Below are 21,732 nucleotides of genomic sequence, written 5' to 3'. Positions count from 1 at the left end.
AATGTTTGGGGCTTTTTTAGAAACTCTTTCTTTCTCCTTCTATTCTGAACGTCAGCCTTGCTGAATAGAGTATTCTTGCCTGCAGATTTTTTCCTTTCAACACTTTAAGGGCATCATTCTACTCCCTTCTGGCCTGAAAAGTTTCTGCAGAAAAATCCACTTGTAGCCTTATGAGGTTTCCCTTGTATGTAACTGCTTTCTTTTCTCTTGCTGCCTTTAAAATTCTCTCTTTATCACTACTTTTTGCTACGTGTCTAACCCAACTTCCTTGGGTTGATTTTGTTGGCAGATCTTTGTGCCTTCTGGATCTGGATTGCTGTTTTCTTCCCCAGATTGGAGTATGCTGGCTACTCTAAGGGCTGCTTGCATACTGCCAGGTCTGTGGCATTACCTTGTATGGGCCATGCCCAAGAGCATATTAGAGAGGGCAGTAGCCAAAGCACAGCATGGTGGGGGTGGTGCATTGGGGCAGCCCTGCTAGCAAGTTTTACACCCTGCCTTTCCTCTGTAGGAGAGGCTCTGCAGTGCCCATAGTGAGGAGGGCTGTCCGAAGGGAGGGATTGTGGGAGGTACAACATGGGGGTGGGGCAGCTGTGCTGGCACATTAAGTAGTGAGTCTGCAGGTGCCCATGTGTTTATGCTGGGAGACAGGAGAGGGAAATGGCACCTGCCAGTTCCTTTATTCCTGAATGAGTTCCCCAGAAATTTCTGTGTCTCTAGAACATGCTCTGAGATTAGTACATAACTCTCCTTCCTGTATGCCCCAGGAACCTTTCAAAGAACTGCTTCTCTGCTCTATCTCCATGGGCTTTTTGTTGTGCCGTCTCTTTAAGGGCAGGGATTCAGTTTCCCCTTGGCTGCCCTGCTCTCCCAGAGCCAAGCCTACAGATTTTTTTAAATTCCAGGTTTTGAGTCCCACTGGTTATAAGAACTTACCAACATTCAACCCCTCTGGTTTTCAAAGACAAATGTTATGGAGATTCACTTTCCCATGTGGACTCCCTGAGTGCCCCCAGATGCCTCTCTCCCAAGGCTGCTTGGGCAAGTTCATTTAGTTCTGACCTTGTCTCCACCCTTCCTGCCCTCTTTGATGTGGCCTCTTCTCTACATTTAATTGTGGGGTTTATTCTACCAGTCTTCAGGTGGTTTCTGATGTGAGTGTCATCTAGTTCTATCCATGGGATGAGGTGAGCCTAGGGTTCTCCTACTCTGCCATCTTCCTGGGACACCCTTCCAGTTGTATTTTGTTATGGATTTTTAACAATTGCATTGTGGTCAGAGAAGGTGATATAGATAATAAGCTCCTGAAATTTATTGAAGTTTGCTTTAAACTCTACATTATGGTCAATTTTTATAAATGTTCTGTGCACATTTGAAGAGAATGTGTAATTCTGTAACTGCTGGGGAGGGAGGAATGCTCTGTGTAGGACTATTTGATCAAACTTGTTAATTATTTTATTCAAATCCACTATATCCTCACTGCCTTTTTTTTTTTTTTTTTTTTGTCTGCTTAGTTGATTAATTATTGAAATAGTTGTATTAAAAATCTTCCACTCTGGGGCACCTTGGTGGCTCAGTCACTTAAGTTTCTGACTCTTGATCTCAGCTCAGGTCTTGATCTCAGTGTCATGAGTTCAAGCCCTATGTTGGGCTCCATGCTAGGTGTAGAGCCTACTTAAAATAAAAAAAACTTAAAAAACAACAAAAAAAACAAAACCTTGCACTTTGAATGTAGGTTGTCAATTTCACCTTGTAATTCTGTCCCTTTTTGCTTCATGTATTTTAAGATTATGTTCTATGAGCATACAGAGTTTGACTTTTTATATCTTCCTGGAAAATTAAACTTTCAGCCACACATAAAAATCTTCTTTATTACTAGCTATATTTCTTATATTAAAGTCTGTTTTCTCTTATATTAATGTAACAAAACCAATTTCCTTTGTATGATATTAGCTTGGTGTCTCTCATTTTATCCTTTGGCTTTTAATCTTTCTGTGCCTTTATATTAGGGGAGATTTTTTTAATAATTGGCATAGAACTGAATGTTTTATTCACCTTAATATGTATCTTTTAACTGAAAGATTTTGTTCATTAATATCTATTCTGCTACCATTTTATTATATGCTTTTGATTCTTTTTTTTTCTTCTTCCTTTTCTTGCCTCCTTTGGGTTGAATTTGGTTTTTTGTGTCCTTTTTTTAAGATTTTATTTATTTATTTGACAGAGACACAGTGAGAGAGGAACAGAAGCAGGGGGAATAGGAGAGGGAGAAGGAGGCATCCCACTGTGCAGGGAGCCCGATGTGGGTCTTGATCCCAGGACGTTGGGATCATGACCTGAACCAGGGCCAGACACTTAATGACTGAGCCACCCAGGTGCCTAATTTGTTTTTATTTAATTCCATTATCTTCCCTTCTGCTAATTTGGATGTTACATCATCCATGTCTACTATTCTAATGGTTACCATAGCTATTTTAATAAGCATCCTTAAAAGGAATAAATTTGTCAGTTTTGTTACTCTCCTCATAATCAGTATAAAGAGTTTAGAATAGTTTGATCTCAACTATTTATACATCAAATGATATTCTCATTCACGGTGATTTCAGTTGTTTTCTATTATTTATTCAAATACTACAAATTCCACTTTATTTTATATACTCAATGTTTATTGAAATTTATTTAAAATCAATTAAATTTATGAAATTTTTGCCCAATGCCTCTTTCTACATTACAGACTAGTTCCCTAAGTTATGTCCATCGGAAGCTCCATTAGTTTAAGAGTCTACTGGTGAAACTCTTTGTTTCCTTCTCTGAAAAGTCATGTATTTTTCCCTTGTACTTGAAAAAAATGATTTATAGAAGGGAGAATTCAAGGATAACAGTTGTTTTCTATGAGTTTATTGAACGCATTATTCCTCTGTCTCTTGTCTGCCATTTTTACTTCTGAGCAGTCAGCCATCACTCTGGGGTTGGGGAGATTTTTGTTTTTTGGTTTGGTTTGGTCGAAATCTGTCTTTGCTCTGAAGCTAATCAGCTAATTTTAACCTTTATATTTCCTTTTTGGTGAAGGTATCCATATGAAGTACCTTAAGGTTGTTTTTTTTTTTTTTAAGATTTTTTTAAAAAATTATTTATTTGACAGAGAGATCACAAGTAGGCAGAGAGGCAGGCAGAGAGAGAGGAGGAAGCAGGCCCCCTGCCGAGCAGAGAGCACAATGTGGGGCTCAATCCCAGGACCCCAGGATCATGACCTGAGCCAAAGGCAGAGGCTTTAATCCACTGAGCCACCCAGGCAACCCAAGGTTTTCTTTCTTTCTTTCTTTCTTTTTTTTTAAAGATTTTATTTCTTTGAGGGAGAGAGAGCACACGAACAGAGCAAACAGAGCAGAGGGGCAGAGGGAGAGGGAGAAGCATACTCCCTGCTGAGCAGGGAGCCTGACACAGAGCTGGATCCCAGGATCTCAGGATCTTTGGCTAATGACCTGAGCTGAAGCCAGACAGTTCACCGACTGAACCACTGAGGCGCCCCCTTGAGGGTTTCTTTATATTAATTCCACCTGGAATTTGTTGGGTTTTCTTGAACTCATGTTGTCTTTCAGCAGTTTAAGAAAATTCCCAGCCAGGATCTTAGAAATTGCTTCTTGCCCATTCTGTCAGTTTCTTCTGAGCTCTTAGGAAACTTACGTGAGATGTTTTTTCACCATCCTCCACATATTTTAACAGATTTTCAGAGTTTACAGCTGTCTGTCTGCACTGCAGTTTAGATAACTTTTCTACTTTTATCACACAGCTGTCTGATTTGCTCAGCTTTGTTTAAATCTCCTGTTTAATCCATTCATTGGGCTTTAAACTTTAGTGAATACATTCTAGTTTTAGACCTTCTATTTGGTTATTTTATTTATTTTTTTAAGACTTTATTTATTTGAGGGGTGCCTGGGTGGCTCAGTGGGTTAAAGCCTCTGCCTTTGGCTCAGGTCGTGATCCCAGTGTCCTGGGATCGAGCCCCATGTCAGGCTCTCTGCTCGGCAGGGAGCCTGCCTCTCTTCCTACCTGTGATCTCTCTCTGTCAAATAAATAAATAAAATCTTTTAAAAAAGAAAAAGAAATAAACTGTCTTTTAAAAAAAAAAAAAACAGACTTTATTTATTTGAGAGAGAGTGAGAGAGCATAGGTGGGGGGTCAGCATAGAGGGAGAAAGAGAAGCAGGCTCCCCACCAAGCCAGGCTCCCCGCCAAGTCCTCCCAAAGCAGGACTCAATTCCAGGACCTGAGATCATGACCTAAGCCAAAGGCAGATGCTTAACCAACAGAACCACCCAGGTGCCCTGTTTGGTTATTTTATAATTTTGTATGTTCATTTTTGTATTCTCTTGTTTTTTACTCAAATATTGAGTCTTCTCCTTTATTTATTCATTTTTTTAAGTCTCAGGATGTGTTCATTAGAGGATGATCTTAAGTCAACTTGTGATTTGTCCAATTTAAAAATGTTTTGTTTCTACATGCCATAGATTAAAGGTAATATAAAGAACTACCAAAAAGTATTAGCTTCCTTCTCCTGGAATTGCCCATCAGCATAGCACAGTGTGATCATTTTTGAATCGCTAAAACATATTTATTAAAGGCTTTTGCTATGCTTTTCTTCACAAAGTAATGCCATCAAAACTCATAATTTTCAGTAAGTTTTGTCCCCTTCTCGTCTCAGAATCCACCTTCTCAGAAAGCAAAGATCCATGCAGGATCACAGATTCTGAGTATATTTGGAGAGCCTCTGAAATTGCCTCTCTTCCTGACTCAGGCAATGCTGATTTTATACTTCAACTTAAAGTTGGGTCAGGGGCAGTGGCTGAGACCTACTAAGACTGTAAGAGCTTACTTAACCTTCTGAAGGGTGATTCCTGAAAAGAACATTTCTGTCTTGACTAATACATTGTGCTCAGAAGGTTGAAGTTATTTTTCTCAGCCAGTCTTGAATTGGTATCTGAGAAACCACAGGGAAGGCACTTTTTCCTGCTGCCTGGGTCACAAACAATTGACAAGGCACTTAAACAGGAACTCTTGTTTTAAAAAAAAAATATGAAATATTGCTATTCCAAATTCTGAATTCTGACATTTGAAATCTTTGCAGGTTTCATTTCACTACTTCTGCTGGCTCCTACTCATGGTGATTTTTTTCCTTGTGTATCTTGTGAGTTTGGAGGGTAAACATCACATTCCTTGGAATCGGTGAACATCTGTGGGAATCCTTTGAGGACTGGAGTGTAGTCCTCCATTTGTGTTTGCCTGTCATCGGGGGATTCTTCCATCCCTAGACCACCTGCATTTCAACGTGTAGTGGTCCACCTGCTTCCCAGGCTAAGGCAGGAAGTTTCCATACTTGCCCTTTCCATGCAGTGGATTTACTTCTTTTCGCCCTTGTGGTGTCATAACTTCACATGCAGCTTCCTACCAGCCCCCTCACCTCGTGTGGGCCCCAGGCTGAGTCACCGGTTCCCCACATCCCACGAGCAATCAAAATAGCAGCCTAGTGTTTCTGAGGTTCAGTAGAAACCATCACAGAAGGATCACTTTGACCCCTCCTTAGTGCTTGGCTCAGCCTCCCAAAGTCCCTTAACTTTGTGTCACTTTAGTGACACATTTTTTTTTTAGATTTTTTTTTTTAATTTATTCATTTGACAGACAGAGATCACAAGTAGGCAAAGAGGCAGGCAGAGAGAGGAGGAAGCAGGCTCCCTGCTAAGTAGAGAGCCCGATGCGGGGCTCGATACCAGGACCCTGAGATCATGACCCGAGCCGAAGGCAGAGGCTTTAACCCACTGAGCCACCCAGGTACCCCTAGTGACACATTTTTAAATGATGTTGAAGTATATGTTTAAGCATTTTCATGGGCTCAGTGGAAGGGTTATTTATGCATATTATTGTGTGTGTCATACAGCTAGACACAGACGTCTCCAGCTTCTGCTCTGAATTACTCCACAATTAGCCTTTTCCTAGACCACTCCACCAAAACCACTCTCATTGAGATTGCCAGCGTTAGTCATGTGGGTGAATCCTGTGATCATCACCTTCATCTTCCTCATACACCTCAGCAGGATTTGGTGTAGCCAATTATTCCATCTTTCCCCAATAGCTTCTCCCTGTGGCTTTCAGGATACCTCACCTTTTGTGCTTTTGCTTCTGTCTCACTGGACCCATCTTTTTGGTCTCTGGTCTCTCTGGCTGGGCTCATCTCTTCTAGATATTAGCATTCCTGAAACCTCGATTCTGAACTTACTATCTACATTCCTAGTCCAGGTGATCTCTAAACCAACACTTTGAGAATGATCCATGTGCCAGTAACTACCCAATTTATGTTTTTAGCCTCATCTCTCTGGAACTCGAGACTTCCATTTAGCTGACTGACAGATACCTCCCCTAGGTGACTAGTGTTTGTGAGGCACCCCACACGTAATAAAAGTTAAACTTATCCCTCTTCCACCTTCTGCCTCCAAAAAAACCAGTATTCCTCAGTTCTTCCCATATCTTTACATGGCATTGTCATTGACTCCATTGCCAGGAGTTAATGATTTCTCTTGTCCCCTCACCTCTCTCCCCAATCCATCAGTGGGTCTTATAGTATCTACCTGTGAAATTATCTTGAACCTTTCCATTCCTCATGTCCACCTTCCAGGCCCAAGTCATCGTCATCATCATCTTCTGTCACCTGGACAACCATTTGAGTCTCCAAATGGCCCTCCTGGTTTCCATTCTTGTCTCCCTACCTCCAATGCTGCCACCACCATCATCACCTCCTCCAACAAAAGATCTTTTGAAAATATGTCAAATCATGCCATTCTCCTATTCAGGATGCTCATGCTTAGAATAAAATCTGGACTCCTTACCTTGGCAAACAAGATCCTGTGGTATCTACCCCCTGTTGATTCTCTCACCTCCCCGCTTCTCTGTGTTTCCCCCTGTTCCTCTTTTTGTTTTTTTTTTTTTTTAAAGATGTTATTTATTTATTTGACAGACAGAGATCACAAGGAGGCAGAGAGGCAGGCAGAGAGAGAGGAGGAAGCAGGCTCCCTGCTGAGCAGAGAGCTTGATGCGTGGCTCGATCCTAGGACCCTGAGATCATGACCTGAGCCAAAGGCAGAGGCTTAACCCACTGAGCCACCCAGGCCCCCCCCCCCATTCCTCTTATGCTTCTGCCTACTGACATTTTCCCTTTCCTCAAATGCATCAGACTGAATTCAGGCTCAGTGCCTTTACTCATGCTGTTCCCTATTCCTCAGAAGCTCTTCTCCCATTTCTTTCTGTGGCTCACTCCTTCTCATATATTCCATTCCTGCTCAAATATCACCTCAGTAGAAAGGCCTTCACTGACCACTCCACAGAAAATAGAACTATCCATAGTCTCCATCCCCTTACAGCATTCAATACCATGTGAAACTATACAACTTCTTTCACTGATTTGTTTCCTATGTATTTTTCCCATTAGAATGTATACTTCATGTGTACAGAGCCTTAGTTTCTCTCATTTGTCATTCTCTCCTCAGAACCTGGAAGCATGGTTGGGTGCAAATATAGGATATATCTCATTTTATGTAATAGATGCTCAATAAATATTTTTGAAATAAAAATTGAATGTTGCTTCACTCCCACAGTAACCAGTAAGACAAATGATTTCCCAATCATAGAGGTGAGGAGACTGAGAGGCAGAGATATTAAGTGAGCTGGCCTTGGTTACACCTCTAGTAAGTGCCCAAATTAAACCCAAGTGTGGTATGACTTTAGAGACCATAATATTTTTTTTTATTTTCAATTTTTTGAAATTTTTTTCTGAAGTTCGCTTTGAAATAACATCACATACCAAAGGAAGTTGCAAAAACAGTACAGAGTTCCCTTGTACCCTCACAGAGCTTTCTCAAATGATACCATCTTGTTTAACTATAATGCAGTTATCGAAACCAGAAAGCTAATACTGGTGGAGAGCTAGTAACTAATCAACAGATCTTATTCATATTTCACCAGTTTGTCCCACTAACGTGTCCTGTCTCCTGAGTCTCCTCCAGCATGGAGGTCTTTGTCTTTCGCCACCGTGACCCTTCCAAAGAGGACCGTATTCTCAGCATCAGGGTCTAATCTACACAAAGTGCTAGACTTGTGGAAGTTTTCCCCAGTGACAGCTGTTATTTTGGGGGGGAAATAAATAAATCTTCCTTTTGAGGAGCAGAAGGGAAATGCTTCTTCCCATTCTCTTTGTTTTGCTTAGCTTGGCTGACCTTGAAGTGTTTATCAAGAATAGTGAGAGCGGCATGCTCAAGAAAGTTGAAAAAGGGGATTTCAAAGGACTGGTTGAGGTTATGGGACACCTTATGGCTGTGAAAGAACGACAGGGCAGCACCAATGAGATGTTTGAGCCCTTAAAACAGACTATTGAGTTGCTGAAGACCTATGAACAGGAATTGCCGGAACTGGTGTTTAAGCAGCTGGAGGTCAGTACGAAGGGTGTTTTCCAAATAAAAGAAAGAGAGGGAAAGTTTCTGACCTTCAGAGTGGGGTGATGTGGGTTGAGGTAAATGAGAAATGGGGCTTGGTGAGGACCCAAGGCTCATGTTCTGGAACTATCTGTGTGCCTCTCTAGCACACTCTGGAAACTCCTCAAATATGAGGCAGCACAATGCTGGAAAGAGATGGGAGAATTGATGTGAATGAAGTGTTTTGGTTTGGGGGGGGGTGGTTGTGGGGGATGAGCCAAGTTTTGATTCAGAGAAAAAAAAGAAACCCAAGTCGGAGAAACGTTAAGACAGACTAAGGAGATGTGAAGCATGAAAGAAAATAGTCAAGCACTCTGAGAAAATACAGAAAACAGCACAGGTTGCCCAGGTAGCAGTGGAGGGCAAGAAGGGTATGGAGGAGTCAGAAGGAGGGGATAGCCGGGCAGGGAGGCGACCAGGGAGAGATGGGTCAGAGGAAGGGAGCCTATGACACCATGACATCATAGCATGGCTTTGTGGGTGACCCAAAGACATCTGCGTGCCATCCAGCATCGGATCTGCGGGCGAGGGGGAGCACAACGTAGTTCTGACCACATGGAGGTCATCTTCGCAGGAGCTGCCTGAGAAGTGGAACAATGTGAAAAAGATGGCCGTCACCGTGAGGCAGCAAGTGGCACCACTGCAGGCAAATGAAGTGGCCCTCCTCCGCCAGAGGTGCTCAGCCTTTGACCTGGAACAACAGGAGTTTTGGGAGCAATTCCGCAGGGAAGCCCCCTTCAGGTATGCACCGCTCCTTCCTTTTTCAACATGGCAATCTTTGGGTAATTGAGGGTCTTTCAGTTGAGTTCTTGAATTCTCTTAGCAGATGAAAATGAGTTAGGTCTTCCCTCACACTTGGGTCTTGGTTAGAACGTGGTGCTGTGTGGGCAGAGTCCCATCATGGCCTGGATGAGACAACCAAAGGTTGCACAAAACCGTGCCTTTAAAACAAAAATCTAGAAACTCTGTCTCTTCAAGTTTGTCAAAGGACTGTATGTGATCAAAACATGAGGTTTTTGACAAAGCCATTTGTATTCTAAATTCTCACAGACTCGTGTTCTTTTGGTTTAAAAAAGTGGCTGGTAGAATTGGAAAATAGTTCTGGAAGGCACTTTGGAAGCCTAAGGGAAGGATATGAGGTGATAGAGTTCTTTCTGTCTCTGCTTAGTACCGCTCAGACCCATCCCCACTTGTGAGAAGGGGTTTTTTTTTTTTTTAATATTTTATTTATTTATTTGACAGAGAGAGATCACAGGTGGGTAGAGAGGCTGGCAGAGAGAGAGAGAGAGGGAAGCAGACTCCCTGCTGAGCAGAGAGCCCGATGTGGGACTTGTGGGACTCGATCCCAGGACCCTGAGATCATGATCTGAGCCAAAGGCAGCAGCCTAACCCACTGAGCCACCCAGGCACCGTTGAGAAGGGGTCTTTACTTAAGACAACAATAAGACCAGGCAGCGTCATTCAGATGAGTCCACATTACACACACACAGACACAGACAAGTTTAGCTCAAATCCTCCCTCAGTGGAGAAGTAAGTGTCCCAGGGGTCTGTGCGTGGTCCACTGTTCAGTGCAGGGGCTCCAACCAGAACAAGCTGGTTCTCAGTGTCATGTGTCTGCTGACATAGGTTGTTGATAGAGTGAAAGAATTTTTACAAGTGTTTACCGTAGTATCTGGCACGAGAATGACCAACCATCCCAGTTTTCCCTTGGTGGCTCTGGTGTTAGCGCTGAAAGTCACACTTCCAGGGAAGTCCCTCTGTTTCAGGCAAATTGGACCTGTCGGTCCCCCACCATGGCAGACAGGAAGGACCTACATGTTTTTGTTATTCACTCACCAAACACTTATTAAGCACCTCCTGCCTCCCAATTACTTGGGGCTAGAGAGAACAACAGGAGTGCATTAAGAGGCAGGCAGGACAGAGGGTCAACTCTGCATAAGACAAACGTGTATCTGTCACGAGACTAAGGCAGTGTGCCACCATGTTGGCTGCACATCACAGTCACCTGGGGAGCCTCTAAAATTGCCCATGGCCAGTCTGTCTCGCAGACCAACTGAATCAGATTCTCTGGGGCCAAGACCTGGCATCAGTAGTTTGTAAAGCCCCTCAGGTGATCCCAGTGTGTGGCCAAGTTTAAGACTTGCTGCCCTAGGGGGAGGTCACTGGTTCGCTTTCAAGCCATCATTCCAGGGCATGTAATTCTAAATGAGATCCGGATGCCTCTAGAATAATTGCCTTCGGAGTTGTGCCCTTATTCCAAGGAAATATCTATTGCTCTAACTATTGGCAAAACTCCTTCTGGGACCATTCTTTCAATGTCAGAGACCTATTCTCTGGACTCTCCTTTGGAAGCACAACGGAATTTTTGAAATTCAACACTGATCATGCAGAGGCAAAGCTGGTGAGGGAGGTGGGTTGTCAAGCTGAGTAGTACCACTCAGTGGTAACAGTCCACCAACGGCAACAGCCATGAAAGCAATGACGTGAATATCTTTGCATCAACTGTCCCTTAAAATTTTTTTTTCAAAAAAGGAACTCCACAGATATTTGGGGAAATAGATTCCCAGAGGGTCTTCTGATACCTGCTTGAAAGTAAACAACGCTCATTTGCTGGTGTGATTTTGTGTGTCTGTTGGAAATGTGTATCCTTCCTTCATAGTTATATCCTGTATCTGTATTGATCAGCTGGTGATGTTTTTCTTGAATGTGATAGCTGTGTTGTTCTTTTCTTTCTTAGCACTTGTATCTGCTGGCTGGGAGGATACTGCTTCTCTTAGCTGGGTTTTCCAAGCTCACATCTGTTAATTTGACATGCAGATGAATTTTTGCAAGAGAATACTTTGAAAAGAACTGCTCACAGCAGCGTGGAAAGGCAAACATTACTTCAATTGTGATGTGTTTCTCTTCTTGTCAAGAAAACATCAGGGCTAGAGCAGAATTGTGGATTTAGTGCTGAAGGGAGTCTTAGTGGGAATCAACTCCTGCCTCGTTTTGTTCCTTAGTTTGGTGTTGTGTGAATGTGTATGCTTGACATTTTAAGGCACTGTATGTGGCCAAGGATTTTAAATCTGGTTCCTTCCCTTTTAGATCATTTATGAATATCTAAAATGCAGCCTCTGGTGCATTCCTCTGTGAGTGCAAGTTTCTGTCCCTGATTAGACTGTAGATCTAGCTCACGCTGATCTTGGCTTTGAGGAGGAAGAAGAAAGTGAGTGTCTCATTAGGATCTTGCAGCCTGTCAGATGCTGGGTGATGTCTGGTCAGTTGGGTTGAGGTTCTTCGTGTTCAAGTGTGACTTCCTTCTGTAGTTCGTAAGTCTGAGCTATATCAGCATATTTCTAGCTGAGCTCCCTCACTTCGAAGTAATTGGCTAAATTATCACCCTCAGTTTCAGAGACTTTCCACACCTCTTGAAGTTGGAGGTGAATTTCCCCCTTTGAGTGAAAGGAACATTCCGCACTCCTAGTGACCTTCTCTGGTTCAGTGTTCCTGACCTTGAGTGCAGTCTTCTTGACCTTAAGGAATGATGATGCTATGTCATCCAATCATCATACCCACATCGAGACCAAGGTTACCCAGCAGTTTCTTAGTCAAAGCACTTGATCTTAATGAGGTCCAACTCAGTGGGGACCACTAATGTTTTCAACTGGCTGGCTACCAGATTCTGTGAACGGTTGAGAGAGCTTTCTTGAAGATGCCCTCCCTTTGGGTACTATTTTGGATGACAGCTAGAGAAAGCAAAGACCTCCAGATAGCCCAGATATGTCTTGCTTGCATAGCATCTGTTGTCTCTTCAATAGCAGAGTAAAGAGAGCATAATTAGTCACCAAATCTTGCATGGACATATCAGTGTCCTAAGACATGTCATTATTTCAGCTTTACCCTATTCTTCCAGTTAATCTGACTTACCTGATTGAGGCTTCCGTAGAACACAAGAGGTTGTTGTCTCAGCAATGGAGTTGGCAAAATATGATGTAAGTATTGGGATTGTAAGGTAATACATATTGCCCGACCTCAGGGACAATTTCAGACACAAGTACTCAGACATGTTCATTGGGTGGCCAACTGGAACCTCCCCTGAGGAGGCCCTCCACAACCTCTGTAGAAGATGGTCCCTGAGCCAATGTGAAAATGCAGATTAGCCATTTAGAAAAAGACGAGTAGGAGGGAAGGGTATTCTGGGCAAAGGCACAGAAGGATGAGAATGTAAGAAACAGTAAGAAAACTGCAGGACATGGAAGTGAGAATGAAGAGCTCCACACGACCACGTTTTGACCATTATTAACTGCTGAGGAGTCTAAGCATGAGGACAACACAGTATAAACACCACTATCCTGTGGCTGCAGGGAACAGGATGGAGTGAGACTGACTGACCCAAGGTCAAGTGCTCCATGGAATAGTGATGGCAGCAGCCTGGGTGAGAAGCAATAGCCCTAGACTGAAGCCATGGCCATGACAATAGAGACAGAACAGATCTGGAAGGGATTCAGGAGGGGAATCAGCTTGATTGACCAAGTACAGGAGATGAGCAGGTAAACCAGCACCATTCTCTGTCTTCCATCCTGGACCAGTAAGGGGAAGGCAGCACTCCTCTGCTTACCGATACAGGGCCACTGAATGGAAAGAACTGGAAGATCACATGTTCAGGTTGGGGGAAGGGAGATTTAGGATGCATGTGTCATCATGAAATGCCCAGGTATGGTTCTGAGGTCAACGTGTCCCACCTGGTGGCTTCCCAAGAATTAATTCTGTTTTCATGTTCCTCCCTCTGCCTCTCTCCATACCTCTGACTAGGTCAGGCCTAACTCAATGGTTTTTCTGCAGTCATACACATGAGCACCAAATATCCATTTCTCTCCATTCTATTCATCCCAACTTTCCAGACATTTCTCTTTTAGATTAAAATACTTTTGCATTATTCAATTTTAAAGACTTACTACACCCCCTTCCCTCCAATTGCTTTCTTGTTCTTATACTGTATTGTTCCCCTAGGGTCTAGAGAACTACTCTCAGTTTATTAGGCAGATTAATCAGCTCTGTGAATATCCTTACAATGTGCACCAGAGTTTTGAAATGGGAAGAGGCTTACCTGCCCTTACATCTAGGGATTCTTTTTGTTATTTAGGTCAAATTAACTTTTATGTGTGCACAGGAAATGACTGTCCATAAATTTAAACTGGAAACAAAAATTACACCAAGAGGTAGATGAAGTTTGAAATAGATTTGACAAAGGATCGCTTCTTCCAGATACTTGAGGAGCCGATAGTGATTTAAGGGTGTTCACATGTGCTAAGGAAAGAATGGTGAGAAAGACCATTTATTTTCTCCCGTGTAAACCCCCAGACACTTTAGGAGCTCACAGCTTACCTAAAAAGTTATTCCTGAATTATGCCCCATTAATAAGGTAAATAGTGTGGACTTTTAGAGTTTGTCTGGCAGATCTTCTACAGCAAGAGGTGAAATTCACTTTGCAAGTCACTTCGGTCAAGATAAAAAATAGAACCTATGCACCCAGACAGTTAGTTTTTGGAAATGAAGACCAAGCAGAAGGGTCACTCGTGCATGGTGAGCTTTCCTGCTGGACCTCTTGCCACGAAGATGAGTGGAAGGCTTAGAGTTAGGTTTCTTTCTGGTCACTTTCCTTCTGGTTCTTTTTCCACTGCTGTCCTGGGAGAGAAGGTGCCTTGCTTATATAGAGGAAGGACCCTCTTCAGCTCTGAGGACTTCAACAGAACCTCCTGTTCTGTTCTGGAAATCTCTGGAACTGGAGAATAGTGAAGACATGCCATGATGTTCAGTCTCACTCTCTTAAGATGTAAATGCACAACTGTAGCACACAAGCCAAGAACTATTTAGGTGGAACAAGTAAAATCAAACCTAGCAAGCATCAGAGTTAATCTGACACTAATTTAATGGTATGCATAACTGTTATTGTGCTGCATGGTAATTAGGCTTAAGTGGTGAGCAGTTCAGGTAAATGACTTTAATTAGGATTACTTTCCATCCGTCAAGTCAAATATTTCCAAAGACAACTGAGACAAGAGACAGTTCAAGAATAGGACTTTGTAGATAAACCATAAGTGACTCTTAATCTCACAAAACAAACTGAGGGTTGCCGGGGGGAGGGGGTTTGGGAGAAGGGGGTGGGATTATGGACATTGGGGAGGGTATGTGATTTGGTGTGTGCTGTGAAGTGTGTAAACCTGGTGATTCACAGACCTGTACCCCTGGGGATAAAAATATATGTTTATAAAAAATTAAAAAAAAAAAAAAAAAAAAAGAATAGGACTTTGTATGTCCTCCTCTCCCTCCCGCAGCTCACTACCCAACCGACATACACGTACCTACCCTGTACACATACACACACACACGCATGCATGTTACACTGGAGGACATGACCAACTCTCCAGCCGCTCATTTCCTCTCAACTTTCCCCTTGATAATGAACCCCATGGTGCCCTAATCTGATTTTATTTTATTTTTTAAGATTTACTTATTTGAGAGAGAGAGAGCATGAGGAGGAGGGACAGGGTGAAAGAGAGAGACAGTCTCAAGGAGTCTCCATGCTGAATGTGGAGCCCAATGCGGGGCTTGATCTCATGACTCCGAGATTGTGACCTGAGCAGAAACCAAGAGTTGGACACTTAACCGACTATGCCAGCCAGACCCCCTGCACTGTTCTGATTTTAGAGGAACATGGATTCACCCTGAAGTCAGGGTGCCCCATATCTAGCCCTCCCAGCACAGAAGAAACCTAAGACCATTGACAGGGAGAAAAGAGATTGAGGGAGGAAAACAAGAGGCTGCTTGAACACCTTGATTCTGCATGCTTCTGATCAAAGAAATGTTACCTGCCCACATGGGTTCCTTTATGTGTAGGGTTCCTTATCTGGTTTTTAATTTGTAAGTAATCTTTATCCCCAACTTGGGCCTTAAGCTCATGACCCCCCTGAGATCAAGAGTAGCACGCTCCACCAACTAAGCCAGTCAGGCAGCCCTGCATGTGGGGCTCCTGTGTTGGGGCAGAGGCTATGCCAGGAACACTGGTCTGGAGGGGTAACACCGTAAAGCGGGTGAGGGTCAGGGACTGTGGGGCCATGCCCTGAGCCCTGGAGAGAAGAGGATGAGGAAATGTGAGGTACAGCTGTAAAAACTAGATACGGTGTCCATAGCAGTTGGGTCCAGAAGCACAGGCCGCCCAGGATGCGGGAGAGAGCAGGCCAGGGTGGGCAAAAGGGAGAGCAAGGACAACTCGGAGGAGGGACTTAAGGAGATGAGGAGCCCGACTCAAGGGACATAGTGAAGGAATGGGACAGTGCTGTACAGGGCCTTGGTAAGGGCCTTATGCTAGGTCTTCAAGGTCCTCTACTTGTGGTTCCCAAACTTGAAAGGTGCTGTTGCCTGAAGGGGGTGCACCAGTGAGCTTCACCAGGGTCAAGGACACCAACCTGGCCCATTGGAACCAGCCGGAGAGCTTGAAAGCAAACTACCTTTTCCTGGGTCTCACCCCCAAAGAGTTTGATTTAACTGGACTCAGGAGCAGCCTGGGCGTGGAGGCGTTCAGAGCTTCCAGAAGATTCTAACATGCCATCCAGACTGAGAACCAGTGCTCCAGAGGGGGTAATGTCAGATTGGGTCTAGGGTTGGGCTGTAAGTGCCAGCTCTGTCGCTTCTAGACCCCCTGCCACTCGCAGCTCTGGACCAGAGCTGTGGCTGCATAGATAGCACTAACAGTAACATGATAGTGCCCTCTTGTGTCAGGCGCTCCAGAAGCCAGCAAGTGGAAGCTGAGTCTAAAGGGTGCTTGAACAAGGGGTTAGGAGAGGAGTGATTTTATCTCCTCAGAAGTGAAGAAAAGAGCCAAGCGTGATGTTCTCCTTGAATGGCCTTTTCTGCTGCTGGCCGTGCTTACCCTACCCCGAGCACCTTTTCTTCCCAGGCTTCAGTGACAATTGCTGTTCTTTGCTGAAATACTAAGCACTTAAAGATTTGAGCTGGTGTTACTTGGGTGATTCCAGGACATGAACCCTCTGGGCACTGCACTCACAAAGGGAACACGTTGTGTCTTGTAGGTTTGATAGCATTGACCCTCACCATGTTCTGGATGCCAGGCATGTGGAGATCCAGCGGATGGAATGTACCATGGCCTCCATCTCCGAGGCGGCTGACTTGTTTGAGGTCAACATTCCCGACTATAGGCAGCTGAAGCAATGCAGGAAGGAGGTGTGCCGGCTGAAGGAGCTCTGGGACACCATCGGGATGGTGACCTCCAGCATCCACGCCTGGGAAACCACCCGGTGGAAGGAGGTCAATGTGGAGGCTCTGGAGTGGGAGTGTAAACGGTTTGTCCGGCACATCCGGAACCTCGACAAGGAGGTCAGGGCCTGGGATGCGTTCACAGGCCTAGAGAGCACCGTGCTGAACACCCTGAGCTCCCTGAGGGCAGTAGCAGAGCTGCAGAACCCGGCTCTCCGGGAGAGGCACTGGAGGCAGCTGACACAGGCCACGGGCGCGACCTTCACCATGGATGAGGATGCCACCCTGGCCCATCTCCTGCAGCTCCAGCTGCACCACTTGGAGGACGAGGTCCGGGGCATCGTGGACAAAGCTGTGAAAGAGATGGCCATGGAGAAGACCTTGAAGGAGCTGCAGACTACCTGGGCCGGCAGGGAATTCCAGTATGAGCCCCACCCACGGACTAATGTCCCCCAGCTGCTGTTGGATGAGGACCTCATCGAGGTGCTGGAGGATAACCAAGTCCAGCTGCAGAACCTGATGATGTCCAAGTACATCTCCTTCTTCCTGGAGGATGTGTCTGGCTGGCAGAAAAAGCTGTCCACGGCCGACGCTGTCATCTCTGCCTGGTTCCACGTGCAGCGCACGTGGTCTCACCTGGAAAGCATATTCATGGGCTCCGAGGACATCCGGGCTCAGCTGCCCCAGGTACCTGCCAAGGAGTTCCTGCTCTCTCTCTTCCCTTACCCGAGTCAAGGGAGGAGTCCCTAGTTCCCACATCTTCTAGACCTTTCTTTCTCTGCCAGCCTTGGCTTGACTCTAAGGTACCTCCCACAAATGTGGGCCAAGTCACCAAAAGTCAGGCAGAGGGAAAGAGAAGGGGAAATGCACACCAATTTGTTTGTCACCGGAAGGGTGGGAAAAAGGAAGAAGAACCTGGTGTATCAGCGTTGTTTTTTTTTTTTCTTTTCTTTTTTTTCTTTTTAAACATATATGCAAGAAAGGAAGCGGGAACTGTTTGCTACTGCAGTGTGGGATAACCTTCTGTGTTGCCCCACAGATGACTACAAAGCAGCTACCCACTGGAAGGGAGCCTTGTTCCCAGGCAAACGCAAGTTCCTTTTCAGCAGGGAGCTGAACATGCCTGTGCCACCTGCTAAACACCAGCCTTCCGCTCCATCCTGAGCAATGAATTTTGCAAAAATCTGCATTCTCCTCATTACTGCCTTCCCTGTGGTTGATTGCCCCTTCTAATCTGTCCTAATTTATGTGCCATTAGCTTACCCACCTCTCGATGGACTCTAATTCATTAAATTTATTTTTATTCTTATTTTTTTTTACTTTCTATTTTGCAGACATTCTCCTGTCTGCCTTGGGTACAGCAAGTTCTCCGCTTCCAAATTAGCTTGCTTCCAAGACGTCATGTATCTTTCGGGCCCCACTTAAAAAGTTAAAGCGCATTCCGTCCAAATGTTGTATTTTTCCAGCTCATCCCGCAAATGCTTCCTTCATGCGCTAATGCAGATGACAGGTTGTACATCTGGAATGAAAAGTAGCCGGAAACAGTTCCGAGAGAGATGTTGTCATGAGGCCACATTGAATAAGCCAGATTTTCTCTCCAGGGCGAGGGACTGAAGAAGAGTGGGTTCAATGAGGAGGTGAGGGCAGCGGTGGAGACTTTCGTAGAGGCTCTAAAGAAGGCTTTGGAGAACTTTCAACCACACATCAGAGAGAATCAGTGTCATTGGCTTCTCCACAGTGGCGCACGAAGGTCCATGTGCAAAATACGGAAATGCGTTTATTTTCTCTGTAATTAACAGCACAATCAAAGAGACAGTTTAAAACCATAATAAAATTTGTCATAATCTGACACCCTAACTGGTAACTATTTTCATTCCTCATGAATGTCTCCCGACTTGGCTTCATGTATAGACAGATTTTTTACATAATTGCTCGCTATGTAATGACGATTTTCTTTCCAGCTCTTTCTGTCGGAGCATTATTGTTCCATACTTCTGATATATCAATAACCTTGACACTTTCTCATCTTCCATGGGAGCAGAACACCTCATGGAGCAGTCATAATTTCCCCTGCCATCCTATTTTTAAATCTTCTTGGGAGAGGGGCTAGCTTTCCCACTTGTAGCTGTGGGATGTTGGGCAAATTCCTTCACCTCTCTGTGCTCTGGTTTCCTCCTGTAAACTGGGACAAATACCAGCCCCCACTTCAGGGATGTAATTAAGCTATGCCCATACCACATGCTGATATGAGTGTTGTCACGTAATAATAATGCCACAGGTACTGGGTTGAACCCTGCATATGTCATTGTCCTGGGCATTCCAACGACACCGCAGAGTGGTTGTGTGTTTGAGAAACAATGATAATTAATTCGACATCACATTTGCTGAAGAACATCTTTCTCTGGTTACATCAACTTTTGCACTGATCCAGGAGGAACACTGGACCCACTGTCCATCCTATGCAGCAAGTTATGTGTTTTATGCTAACAGTTCTCACAGAGTGGTCCTGGGACCCCGACCTTCATAGGGAAGCCTCAAGGTCAAGACTGTCTTAGTAATAATGCTAAGATGCTATTTGCCTTTTTCACTCTCATTTTTCCATGCACACACAGGGGTTTTCCAGAGGTTTCCAGACACGTGACATCACAATGGATTGAATGCCAAGCAGGAAAGAAAATCTGGTCTTGTCCTAAGTCAGACATTAAATCTTGGGGGAAAGAAAAAGTGAAACAAGGCTGCCTTCTCTTTAAGTTATTTTGTTGTGGAAAATACAATTATTTTTGATAAAAGCATGTTATGTTATGTTACCATTGTGGGCTTAATATTGTTACTTTTTAAATGAATTAGCAGGGGTGCTGGGGCGGCTCAGTCAGCTAAGTGTCCAATTCTTGATTTCAACTCAGATCACAATCTCAGGATCCTGGGATCAAGTTCCGTGTCAGGCTCTGTGCTCAGCTGGAGTCTGCTGGAGATTCTCTCTCCCTCTGCTCCTCCCCCTACACACTCTCTCCAAAAATAAATAGTTTTTTTTTTTAAATAAATGAACAAACATATTTTTCAAAGTTCTCAAATTGAGCTTCCCACTGAGGAGATGCATTGGTGGATAGATTACCCACGTACAAAAAACCTCTTTGCATTCCTCTGTGCTTTTTCAGAAACAGAAAGGGGGTTTATGACCAAAACGTTCAGGATAGTTCCTGAAGTTCTTTTAAGATCAAGATATTTCTCTCTTTGAGTTTCAGGACATCCCCAGCACCGGTTTCAGCTTCTGACGCTTCATGAGGGGATCTCCGAGTCCAAGAAAGCAAAAGTTCATTTTTCCTCACGTGTTTATTTCAGGATTCCAAGAGGTTTGAAGGCATTGACAATGACTTTAAAGAACTAGCCTATGCTGCCCAGAATACACCCAATGTGGTGGAAGCCACCAACCAACAAGGTCTCTATGAAAAACTGGAAGACCTTCAGAGCAGGTGATGGTCTGCTTGCTGCTGCCCCTTTTTGTCCTGGGGAGGGCAATGTTTCCTTTTCCCAATTCTGTCTCGGGGTTGCTTCCTTGAACTGCCCAAGTGAGTGTTTGGCATGCACACACTTTGATTTGCCTGTAGAATAATGGGAGGTATTATTAGAAGCATTTTTTTTTCTGGTAGGAATGCATCAGTGTGTATATTTGCAAATACCCATGAGTGTTTCTTGCCCCAGATCTGCATACGTTCCATACGCTGCATCTGTCTGCATTTTAGTCAAGTCTGTGCACCTGTGGGTCTAAGCTGACTTCATCAGGAAATTCTGTGTCTGTGCCCTCAGGTTATACCTGTGTGAGAAGGCCCTGGCTGAGTACCTGGATACCAAAAGGCTCGCCTTCCCTAGGTTTTACTTTCTGTCCTCTTCAGACCTGTTAGACACCCTTTCCAATGGCACAGCGCCACAACAGGTAAGCTAGGGGGGAGCGCTCATGGAAACATCCAGAAGGACGGAGGGGGCTCCTGGTGGGAGGGTTCCAGGTTCCCATGACACCTCCTCTCCCTAGTGTTGTGGTTATTTCAGACCTGTGCTCCCACCAGCATCTCTGATGCCCCCTAAAAGGGAAACTTGGAGCTGGAGAAGGGCGAGGGGGCTCTAAGCCTTACAGAGAATGCCTTTGCTCTGATTCTGAAGAGACATCCAGGACATCGCTGTCCAAAGTTATAGCTCAGATTTCCATGGGGGAGAAGACTGAAGGTTGTATTCACTCAACATTTTATGATTTTTGTGGAAAGAGTGTATATGAGGAGTTCAGAATTTGGGGTTCTAGCCTCTGACTCTGGCCACTCATTGGCCAGGTTGCCTTGGTTGGGTGTCCCTTCTCTTTGACAAACTTCCCTCATCTGTAAAATAGCCACTATGCTACAAGGTTGGCTCATTTTTTTCCCCTTCATAGTAGAGTAACTAATTGGAGTGCTGTTGGTATTTGGGGTTGAGAGTCACTTGCCGGCGGGGGTCTGGTGCCTTAGAATCACTGGGAAGGCTTGGGAAAATGCAGATTTCTGAGCCCTCCCCCCAGAGCTCTAGACTGTTCTGTCTGTCTGGGTGGGGCTGGAGAATTTGCATTTCTAAGGGTTTCCCATGGGATGCTGCTGGTTTGGGAACCACATTTGGTGAGAGTGAGTGACCTTCCTAGACCAAAGGTCTGAGTCTCCCAAGCAATGGATAGGAGGGAGGGATGATGTCTCCACTTCATGCTCCTGCAGCTCTCCTCACTTCTCAACCTAACAAGACTCCAAGATTCTCAACCTAACAAGACTTTCTAGTTCTCCACTTTTCCTTTGAAGCTAGACAGTCAGAATATCCCATTCAGAAGTGACTCATCTGAGTTCTTTCCCCCGCTTTGGTATAATTTCATTATTCATTTGAAGTAGAGTCAAGTTCATTTCTTTCTCTTTGCCTTGAGTTTTGGGGGTTGGTTCCCACCCTCACTGACTGCA

The 21,732-nt window shown here is 44.5% G+C and overlaps 1 protein-coding gene across 4 annotated transcripts in view; it reads left to right on the top strand.

Annotated features, from left to right (window-relative positions):
* DNAH9 (dynein axonemal heavy chain 9) overlaps window positions 1-21,732 on the top strand; it is a 321,088-nt gene that overhangs the window by 65,159 nt on the left and 234,197 nt on the right. The window contains exons 1-6 of one of the 4 annotated variants that reach the window (XM_059150224.1): window positions 8,335-8,473; window positions 9,090-9,256; window positions 12,411-12,489; window positions 16,588-17,458; window positions 20,111-20,241; window positions 20,576-20,702. In XM_059150224.1, the coding sequence (XP_059006207.1) occupies window positions 9,166-9,256; window positions 12,411-12,489; window positions 16,588-17,458; window positions 20,111-20,241; window positions 20,576-20,702 (1,299 nt within the window). In that variant the 5' untranslated portion in view covers window positions 8,335-8,473; window positions 9,090-9,165. Of the gene's footprint in view, window positions 1-8,250; window positions 8,474-9,089; window positions 9,257-12,410; window positions 12,490-16,587; window positions 17,459-20,110; window positions 20,242-20,575; window positions 20,703-21,732 lie in introns of those variants that run through there. The other 3 variants (XM_059150223.1, XM_059150225.1, XM_059150226.1) reach the window with 3 other exon arrangements.

This window comes from Mustela lutreola, chromosome 15 (genome assembly GCF_030435805.1).
Source record: "Mustela lutreola isolate mMusLut2 chromosome 15, mMusLut2.pri, whole genome shotgun sequence".
NCBI classification, from domain to species: Eukaryota; Metazoa; Chordata; class Mammalia; order Carnivora; family Mustelidae; genus Mustela; species Mustela lutreola.
This window is presented reverse-complemented; position numbering and strand designations above follow the sequence as displayed.